General features: G+C 37.2%; 1 protein-coding gene across 2 annotated transcripts in view; it reads left to right on the top strand.

Annotated features, from left to right (window-relative positions):
• Positions 1-416: 416 nt before the first annotated feature.
• LOC145479852 (glutamyl aminopeptidase-like) overlaps positions 417-11,372 on the top strand; it is a 56,731-nt gene continuing 45,775 nt past the window's right edge. Inside the window, exon 1 of one of the 2 annotated variants that reach the window (XM_081458317.1) lies at positions 417-713. In XM_081458317.1, the coding sequence (XP_081314443.1) occupies positions 518-713 (196 nt within the window). In that variant the 5' untranslated portion in view covers positions 417-517. Of the gene's footprint in view, positions 714-7,801 lie in introns of those variants that run through there. The other variant, XM_081458316.1, reaches the window with a different exon arrangement.

Here is an 11,372-nt window from a genome sequence, read left to right as displayed (position 1 = left end):
AGACGAAATCAAAGTGAAAATGAAAGTTGGTACGGTAAGTAATGACAGAAACGAAATGAAACTTAAGACCAAACACAATTCAATGATAATTAAAATACAAATGGAAATACAAACAAACATGCCAACGGAAATGAAAACACAGGGTTTCGTATTAAATTTTAGAAGACGCTTTTACATGTGTGTGGACTGAGTTAAATACATTGTAAGAGCGCGTGAAACCCTAATCCTTTAGTTAATGTGACACAGGAATATCTTACAGACCTTATTGGATATAACTTATGCGTTGTATGAGCAAACAAAACAACTTCAAAATTGCAATATCCAAACTCAGTTGTGTGACACTTCTAATACAAAAGACAGTTGCTTAGGCATTCCATTATCTATCAACGAATTGTTATGTATATGTTATTATGAATCACAATAGACACACAAAGCTAAAAGTTGATGAACATTAAAGATTTTAAGTCGACGCAGCTGGCCTTAAGTTCGGTGTCTTTTCGTTGTTTACGACGAGGTAATGGAATTCGAGCCACTAAAGAAAGATCCGGAAAGCTCGCCTCCAAAGTTAGGATTCAAGGAAAGCGAACGAAAAGAATCTTCCACGATTGTAAACAAGCGGACAGTAATTATTGGAGCGATTCTTATTTTGGTTCTGCTCACTGTGGTGATCGTTTTAGGAGCTCTTCTCGGAATCAAACGAGCGAAAAATAAAGGTAAGTCCAAATGAAATGCCCATCCAAAGGAATCACAGAGTTTGTATGCATGGTGGACTTCAGTTAGACTGAAAAAGAATGGGTTTATTGAGGTAATCTCAAGGCCGTTCTGCATGATTTCATTTAATTCCTGCTGGCGGACATGATCAAAAAAGATTTGTGGTTCATCAAAATATTATAACCCTTCGTTTGCTAGTTTACTGTAAGCCGAGGTTTCTGCCTAAAAAAATGAATGACTTCTTTGTTCCAGTCCTTACTTTGACCATGAAATTTTTGCTTTGTCATCGAAAACGAGACAGAGCTATTTTTTATTGTTTACTTATGATAGCGCGGTTTTTTTTTCTGACTTATGCGTTGTTTTTTGCATTGTTTTCGTTCCCTATTCAAATCACGATATCCCGAAGGGACAAATAATCTACATTTTTCGCGCGCGTACTTAAACAAATTTAAGAGCAATGGTCTCATTATTGAAATCCGATAAACCAAATTGTCCATCGCGTACGTATCCAGGATCTGTTCTGTTCCAACTTTATCATTCTGGTGGAATTTCCGTAAGTCGTGTGTTGGTTATTGTTTTCTTTATTATTTGTCTAACTTCCTTCGTTTGTTATTGTTGTACTTATTTACTATTTGGTTGTCATTTTTTCCTAGTCAAACTCGTATTCGTGTAAGCAAAATAAAATCGTACCATGTTAGAGGTTCACACCCAGTTTGGTTTCCACTCGATTAGTACTATGGCGAAACAAGGATAACAGCGGGTGCCCTTAGGAAAAAAATCGCCGCGCGCTGTTTTTATCAATTTAAAACTTATAAGATAAAATACACCCTATTTCAAGTTGTGTAACACTATTGTTTCCGGGCCAATTTTTCTGCGGATTTTAGGATGAAATTATTCTTGTATTCTTATACTAGAAATTTCAATGTGAAAGTGAGTGCTTGCGGGGGGAAGGCGGTTATTGGGACAGAGGAGAGAAACGTAGAAAATTGGATTAGTTCAAGACCCTGGGTTTATTTGTCCACTAGTGTCATGGTATGTCCTATTTACGTGAAACCCACCGACCCTGTGTGTTGCCATTAGCTACCGTGAGGCACAAAATTTTTGCGGATCGGCGAATTTTTGTATTTCAGAGAGAACTATTTTTTGTGATTGTGAAAGGCTGGTTTTTCGAGCTGTATCAATTTTTGCGATTTTCATTTGCACATATATCAACCCTGATTTGAGAAATCGTGCGCTCCGTGTCCGTTATCAAAGGACCTTCCGGCCATTTTCGCGGGAGGTAGTGGAGGGCTTCGTTTTATACCCAGTCAGTGACTTAACAGTACTAGGAGGGCCCGGAACAAAACTGCTAGGCTTGCATGAAAGATGTGGAAAGTGGAACTATTTTAAACAAGATTAGTGTAATTTGGCCACAGTTGTAGTCCATATTTTTTTAAACCAAGTTAGATATATTTGACATCCCACCAGCCACTTAGGCCATACAAGGATACAACACTAAATAAAACTATAGAACAAAGCCTGGTTTATTACAACGTTAACTTAACAATGGCAACTAGCACTAATACTTAAAGCAATTGTGAAAATATTTAGGTTTGTCAGTTAACATCACAACTGGTATTGCTGATAGCGAATCAGTAAAACTGTAAGATATGTGAAAAATAGCCTTATAACAGTGCCCAAGAAAACCGAGATAGGGCTTCGTTTTAGGTCAGATACCATTTTTATTTGCTTCTTTAAGAGGTGGGTGGCTAGCCACCTAATCCACACCTGGCAAATGAATTCTAAAAGAATGACTTAAGCGAGTCGAGCAATTAAAAAAATTAAGTTCGAACCGGAGGGGATAATACTTGGCTGTCGTGTATGCGTTGCTGGTAAATTTTGCTTTATTTTTGCCTAGTAGTAAGAAGAGAACAGACCGAAAACCCATTTTTGGACGCCTTTTAAAACACTTCAAAATCACAACAAACGATAAGAGTACGATAGCTGTAACGAATTTTGTTAGTGACATGAGGAAAGTCAGACTAATGGATCAATTGGCTTTATTTTTCCCAACCTTAAACATGTGGATCTGGGGGGCCATGTAGGATTGTTGTTGACTCGTCAGATATACCACAAGAGGCCGAAGCTCGTAAATTAGCTTCCCTTGTACATACATGTCCTTAGGTTGTGCAGCGGTCGAAATATAAGGATTTGTATGGGAAAAACGGTTATATTCTTGAGCCTAAAAATACGAAGGAATATGAATAAAGATGAACCTACCTCGCTTCAAGTATCTGTTTCCTCGGTTACCGTGAGGTTTCTTAAGGCCAATTTATGGTCATTTAGGTGGTTTTTAGCTTCACTGCTTTGTCTATATATTTGCTCTCATTATAACACAGCACAAATGAATGTGCCCCTCAGAAAGTACGTTTGCAGCAAACAAAGGTCGTAAATCAAAAGAAAAGGGCAAACATATAAATTCACGAACTTCAAGACCTTTAGCCCGACTGAATTGGCGGCCTTTTATTCTAAGTAAGTAAGTGAACCTCAGATGAAGAACAGGAGCGTGACGGAAAACTATAGTCTGTCATGTATGTATGTTGAGTTTCGAGCGAGTAGAGAGTAGATCCTTTATCTTACTGTGAGTATCTGAACGTTCTCTTGCTAATATGTCAAAGTGGTCTCATTTCAAGTTATGATCAGTTGACGTGACGTGGTAGCAGACGCATGACAGCTCCTTTTTTTATTTTATTCTTTTTATTTGTAGCTTGTAGAAGAGTTACAAGCAAAAAAGTTACTATAATGCTAGTTTTACAATTTTACATAAGGATGGAAAAAAATAAAAAAGGACGGACACACACAAAATAAGAAAAATGGGAAGCAGAGAGGCCTATTAAATAGATTTCTACATACACTATCACAAAAAGACTAAATTAACTGAAGCACTTTTTATAAGGTTTAACCAATTTATTGCTAGTAGCTGCAATTTTCTGTTCAATCTGGTAAATTGCTTTAACCTTCGCTATGACGACCCTTTGAGGAGGATGTATGATATTTGATTTACATTTATAAATATAATATTTAGCAGGAGCCATAATAATATGGTTTAGAATATGAAAGTCCCCTACGACATTGAATTCTCCAAAGATAACATTTTCTAGCGTTAAAGATGTTGAGGTTATCCTTTGTTCAAAAATCCAGGAAAAAACGCAACTGCCAGGGTGATTTTGTTACATTACAATGAAAGAGTAAATGCTCAGGGCACTCGACTTCTGTTTGACAAAAGGCGCAAACTGTGAAGTATCTAACATTTTAAATCTCAGTAATTTATCATTTGTAAGCACAATATTATTTAACAATTTGTATTGAAATTTCCTAATTTTTGTATCGTGTGTAACGGTAAACGGAAGAGAGTATAGCTTTCTTTCCACTCCAGAGAAAGATCTGGATATTTTAACTTTATTTTCTTTTGAACGGAAGGCACCGTTTGCTTTTTGCGTTATATTCATTGTAAAGCATTCTCGATGTAACTTTTAAAACATTTATCTTATTGCTTTCTATGTTAATTTGAAACTTGTCGTTCATGGGAGGACAAATATTCTGCTGACTTTGTTTGATGATAATCCTCCATTCGTTAGGAATAGAATTAACGATGTCCATTACATGAAAGTTTAAACATGCCATTGTCAGATACTAAATATCTTATTTTAACGATTCCATGGACGGTCAGATGTTTTAAATAACACGACTTGTTCTGAGTAAGGATAAACTTATTGTTCCATATTGTTTGGTTTACAACATCGCCATAAGAAACAACGTTCGTTGCATTTATATCAGACCACGCATCGAGATACTCTTTGTAGAAGTCCGGTAGATAAATAGGAAGTTTATGGGAATCAAAATTATGGTAGAAAATAGATTTTGCGCCAATCTCACCTAAGAAAGTTTCGAGGACGTCTTTCCAAGGGCTATTGTAATCTTTAATAAATCGTTTCAATGCAATAACTCTCTGTGACAAAATCATAGATTGAATATCGAGCATCTTTAGGCCACAGTTCTCTATATCATTAATAAGAGCAGTTGTCATTCCCTTTCCAGACAAAACCATAGAGCAGTTTGCCCACATCTTTAATAAGATCTTCTTAGACTGAGATTAGTGAGGCCTTCTACATAAATTTGGGGGTAGTAAACGTTTTAGCGATTTGAATTCTGCCGAGTAGTGTAAGACCTCGCCACCTCCACATATCAAGAGCTTTTTTAATGGACTAAAGAATAGAATTAAATTTTGAATTCTTTCTTGTTGGCTTATGATAATCAAAATAAATTCCTTATATTTTTATCGATGTACACGTTTTATGATAAAATTCTTGTGTTAATTTTTGCGGTCCAATTGCAAATAGTTCAGTTTCGTCATCATTTATACGAAGACCGGAAAACCTTGACAAGAATTTAAGAATTACAAATAGGTGTAAATAAGAAAGCCTACCTCTTAAGAAAAAATGTCACATCATCATCAAAAAGCGCTGATTTTATTTCCTCATTATTGATTACTAAGCCATGGATATTGCGTTCTTGTCTAATGTAACAACAACAACAACAACAAAAGCAATTTATTGGTATTCCCAAATGTATGGATGGCATTACCTTAAATAACAATATATAAAATATATAAAAGAAAGAAATTAAAGATAACAACATCACTAATCACATTAAATTAAATAGGATTACAAGTTTCTCTGATATGCAATGCTTCATCTTGTACGAAATAACCTAGTTTCTCACAAATAAATCAGGCAACATTATTAAATAGGAATAGAGTTTTATCAGTATTGTTCGAGAGATGGAATGATGGGTATTTTAGTACAATGTCACTTGTTATTTGTTGCGTAATAGTTTTATTGAACGATCACATTGAAACAAGAAATGGTTTTCGTCCTCAATTTGGTTAGAGCGGCAGTATTAACAATTCCTAAGAGATTCAGGTAATTTAGGGATACAGTTTCGTCCAGTTTCATGCAAGTATTTCCAAAGATAGAATGAAGCGCAGAGGTGAAAGTAGACTACGAATAGTCGCTCTTTTGCTTAGTACGTCGCGCGTGACGCGAAAGAAAACCGCGAGAAAAAAAATGGCCACGCGAAATCCTGGGGGCGAGAAACGCGCGAAAGGAGGGACTCCTCCTTTCGCGCGCTCCTCGCCCTCAGGATTTTGAGCGGCCATTTTTTTCTCGCAGTTTTCTTTCGCGTCACGCACGACGGATTAAGCGAAAGAGGGACTACTCGTAAACTAAGGTGAAAGCGGGTCACCTTGTCTGACTTCGCGATTGACAGAGAAAAAATTGGTTGCGAAACCATTGCTGAAGGTGGTATGGTACCCTCAATATGAACCAAAAAGTTTGTTTAAATATGGTGAAGAAAGATCAATTGTGTGCTATTGCACTCAAGAAGAGAAGTTAAATTTCTAGAGTTTTACTCAAAATGGTTGGTATGGGAACCAGCCACAGCCTTTCGAAGAGCGTTTTATAGTATTGATGCCAACACTTCCTGCTCTTTTACAAAACAAGAATTGACTGTCAAATAAGCATATCATGCAAGTTTCTGTTTTGTTCTGTGATATGAACCTAAGTTTTGACAGTTAACTCTTATTTTCAGTGCTTTTTACAGCTTTATTTGGAAATAACCTTACTTTTTACCACACCCAGTGGACAAATCATCTCATGTCATGTGACAGACCTTAAAATGTTACGAGTTTTTTGGTTTATATCATCACGACACTATTGGTCTTTGATGAGCCCAAGTTTCAGAAATTCTACTTAAAAACCTTGCAAAGTAGAAATGTTGGCGCGAAGTCAGTCGGTACAAGAGTAAACTTTTGAGAAAAATGCACTTTAAGTTTCTTACACGAAGTATTAAGCATTTAACGAGCCACAAATAGTGGGGGGGGTGCAGATTGGATCTCGGGGGAGGGGGTGCAATGGCTGTTCTATTTTGTAAAAGGTTACCGCAGTTGTGGAAAATATTCCTTGTCATAAGGGAAATGAATGGGCCTGTGATGGCAATTCGAGGCAAAGCTTTTCACAAATAATTATACCAATCGAGTTGTGCATGTCTTAAAAGTTTTGTCTAAATAGTTTCGTTCATATAAGTTAAAAATAATCTATATTTTTGGTCACGTTCCTATAGTAAACAGTCGTTGCTATGGCCGTTGCCACGTGAAAAAACTTATACCACTGTGTACTTTCCTTAAATTTCACACTCATCTGGAAGGAAATTCGGCAAGATCGTTTCAAAATGTTTTTGACAAGTCCGCAAGGGTCTTAAGTCTTGTATTTCCAAGAAATTGAATTTTTCATGAACATCGCCATATTTTAGGGTACCATACCCCCTTAACACGCAACTTGATAGATTTGTAAAAAAAAGGGTCTGGATCCATTGCACAAAGTATGTGCCGAAATTAAACTTTTGCAAAGCTTTGACTTGGAAAGTTCGGTTAAGGGAATCAGAAGCCTTCTCAAAATCACCTGCTACCAGAATTCCGGGTCTGTTGTTTCTCAACAACAATTTATTGGTATTCCTATATAGATGGTGTTACCTAAATGCAGAATCGCTAAATAAAAAAAAAATTCAAAAACGAAACAAATTACAACAGCAACCAGAAAGAAAAATAAACATAGTTAGTTACAAGATACTTCATTTTAAGTTCTAGGGTTACAAAGTTCTCTTATTTGTAGTGTTTCATATGTAAAGTAGCCTCGTTTTTTACAAATAAAAGTATCAGCATTGTTAAATAGAAATATTGTTTTCTCTGTGTTATTAAAGGAATCAAATTTTGGATATTTCTTGATGATGCCATTTGTGACTTGTTGTCTAATATTATTGTACCGGTCACAATGAAATAAGAAATGCATTTCATTCTCAATTTGGTTAGAACAGCAGTACTGACAAATTCTAAGAGTTTCAGGTAATTTAGGAGTATAGTGTCGCCCAGATTCAATTCTAAGATTATGATTATGATTATGATTATGATTATGATTATGATTATGATTATGATTATGATTATGATTATGATTATGATTGGTCTGTTGTTTCTCTTTGCGTATTCTAAAGCAATATCGATTGTTCAAATCGCGTCAAATATTGATCTTCCTTTTATAATCGCATTTTGGCTGTGATGAACAAGGAAGGGTGAAATTGATTCCAACCTCTTTGCCGTTGCTTTAGCTGCAATTTTGACGTCCATGTTTATCAGCAAGTTTGGGCGCCAGTTTTTTAGAAGTCTTTTGTCTTTATCTTTCTTTTCAAGTAGCGTAATCGTTACTCGATTTTGGGAAGCATGACAGCTACTTGTGATTGCAACTGATTTAAAATGTTTCTTTTATTCAGATTTTGTCGTTCTTATCATTCCCCAAATAATAATTTACGAAAATCCTCGAATTCATGTTAGCACCTGGGTGCTTACTTCAAATTTTAATTTTTCCCAAATCGTGGTCAGATATCATCGGCTTTTTGTAATATATGTACGTGTCAGTCCCTCTGAAGTCTCGGAAAGATCCTGTCTCTCTTGAGAACTAGATAAGTGGTAAATACTGCAAAAAGACTGGGGGGACTTATATATTTTGGATTGTCTATTTAATAATATCTTTAGATAGATTTCCTTTAGATTAGATTTTGTATCTAATAATATTTTTAGATAGGTGTCCCCAATTACTTTGCGTAATGGAACTTGAACGAAAGACATGTTAATAAATTTATTACTAACAATAGTTGACACTACAGTTGCCCCCGCTGTACGATTATGGCTTGCTTTATTTTCTCATGTATAATTCTCTTGTTATTTATTTCTTGTGTTACTCACCTTCATAGGTGAGAAAATTTAAAACATGAGCCGTAAGCTAAGCAAGAGCATATTACTCATGTTCCAAATGTTCTCGCCTAGGTCACAAAAACAAACTCCTTAAGCGCGTCAAAAAGATCACTCTTCGATACTTTAAACAGTTTGCTCCCTTAGTCTTATTTAGTTTAGACTACGAGTAGTCCCTCTTTCGCCTAGTCTGTCGTGCGTGACGCGAAAGAAAACTCAGAGAAAAAAAATAGCCGCGCGAAATCCTTTCGCGCGCTCCTCGACCCAGGATTTCGCACGGCCATTTTATTTTCGCGGTTTGGCCATCCCCTTTTTTTTTCGTTTCTTGTCGAATGCGTTTTCTGATTTTGGGTCGGTCGGTCGGAAAAGGACAAAAAACAAAAATAAAATTGGAAAAGGAGTCTGGAGCTACGAGGCCCGGTTCCTCAGCATGATATCCGTGGAGCCTGGAAACAACAAGGTGTGGTTACAACAAAGTCAACATCGCGGCAATGGAGGAAGGAAAAAGTCGACGTCGTTGTTAAAATTAAACGAGAACAGGGAAAAACTAAAAATCTGTAAGGCAAAAAATTGCTTATGTTTCAGATTAAAGTGACAATTGTTTGAAACAATGTGTCATTGCCTTCATTGCCTTCTGTGTAACTTTTTTTTTTTTGAAAACGCGAAAATCTGGGTCGGTCGGACGACGCTAAACAAAGAAAAAAAGGGGGATGGCGTTTTCTTTCGCGTCACGCACGACGGACTAAGGGAAAGAGGGACTACTCGTAGTCTATATTTAGTTCGGTATTATCTGAATTATGAGAAACCATAATTTACCTTGAGAGAAATTATATACTTAAAGCACTTAAAGTTATGAAAAAATTCAACGTAGGCCACTAAATGAATAGCCTGCAGAGCAGGCGAGATTTTTTCGAGCGAGCGCTCACATCGTAAAAAGTTTAGCCGCCATCTTGAATTTTTCATGCAGTGGAAGACTGGGGAGAGAAAGAAAGTTTTACCAAGGGGGTAAATGATAGGCAAGAGGAAGGATAGGGGAGGGGGTGGAGGGAAGAAAATCTCGGCTGTCCGAGGTCATTGTTCTTTTAGGAAACTCCGTTCGCCCACGAACGGAGTTTCTGATTGGTGCGGCTTGACCCTGCCTGTCAATTGTCTGTCAGTCAGTTTCGTTTCGTTCGTGCGGGTAAGAAACATGGCGAACTCTTTCGAAAGTGATGTTGTTAGTTTCGATTCCGCTCTCGAGGAATCTCTCAAGCGTTTATGTGAACTTGGAATGTCTCGCGAATTACGAACGGAGTAAAAACACGCAATTTCAACACTGGTATCCGGAAAAGATCTGTTGGCAGTGCTACCCACTGGCTTTGGGAAAAGCTTGATATTTATGAACGCCACTTTAAACCTTGCTAGGCATTCAAAGACCATCCTGAGTAGAAGGATGTAGAATTGAAAGAGAAAGGAAGATGAAAAATACGCAGAAAAAGAAAATAACTCGAAATTACCATCTGCTAACGAAAGTTGAATCTGGAAAATGTCGTCGTGTGACAGCGGCCATTGACGTCATTTGTCACGTCAAGTCGCAAGAGCGTGGGAAAACGAGTCTGCAATGTCCTTCGGGCGGTCAGCGGCTAGGGATCCAGTCGTGACCCCATAACTCAGATCACGCTGCGGCCAAAACGGTGTGGCGGTTGGGGAAGTATTTCTTTTTCAGTGACCATCATTTGAGAAAAATAACATAACATTGTTCCACTAAACGTTTTCTGGCCGGGAAAAATTGTTTCCCTATTTGTGCATTCGTTTGGATTCCGCCGCTATTTGTACAAATGACGTCAATGGCCGCTGTCGCGACGACATTTTCCAGATTCAACTTCCGTTAGCAGATGGTAATTTCGAGTTATTTTCTTTTTCTGCGTATTTTTCATCTTCCTGTCTCTTTCAATTCTACGTCCTTCTACTCAGGATGGTCTTTGAATGCCTAGCAAGGTTTAACGTGGCGTTTAACACGCCATCCACGGCCGTATTGGCAAAAGAGAAGTGTTTCGCCGAAGTAGCAGGATAACGGTAAACACGGTAACTTTGAACGCCTTGTACAAGGTCAATATACTTTGGCCGAAAAATGTTTTTCCAGAAACGTGATTTGTATCCCTCCAATGTCTAATTCATCACTGTGATTGCTTTCAAAAGCGTTGAATTTTTGAGAAATAATTATTTTAAAATCAGCTCCAACGCTCCATCTAATTTAGTATGCAACATTTGAAACTTTATTTTTTTAATCGCTTCGGCAGTTTTTTTATGTTTATCGAATGATATTGCATTAAAAGGCCTTTTTCTTCAACACTGTGTAGTTTTCTACACTGTGTAGTTTTCTACGTTGCGATAGTAATTTCTGAACAGTATTTTGCGGGGCCTTATTTTCGGCCTGATTTTGCTGCTATCAGACGGGAAAAGTTTGCGGCTCGATATTTTTGGTTTAAAGCGAAACTGAAACAAAACAAATTCATTTTTAAATAGTATTCGGTAACCTCTACTTGGGAGATAAAAATCGGCCGATTTTATTTTTTAGCCGGAAATCATCGGTCGTTTCTTAGGCGCAGGGCCTCTTAACGCTAACTCGCCCCAATAAGACGCCTGCACTGCAGGCTACTAAATGAATGGACTCGAATGTTTGCAACTGGTACGAGTACGGCAAACGAAAGTTCTTGCAAAAAACATTAATCCAATGGCATGGTTTTGCTTGGTCTGTACTTTTTGTATATAGGTCTTTGAGTCCCCCAAGCTAAAATGGCATATGATATACTGAAGGATATATAAAGTTATAGTAAATTTGTTT

Source organism: Orbicella franksi, chromosome 2 (assembly GCF_964199315.1).
Source record: "Orbicella franksi chromosome 2, jaOrbFran1.1, whole genome shotgun sequence".
Classification (NCBI taxonomy): domain Eukaryota; kingdom Metazoa; phylum Cnidaria; class Anthozoa; order Scleractinia; family Merulinidae; genus Orbicella; species Orbicella franksi.
This window is presented reverse-complemented; position numbering and strand designations above follow the sequence as displayed.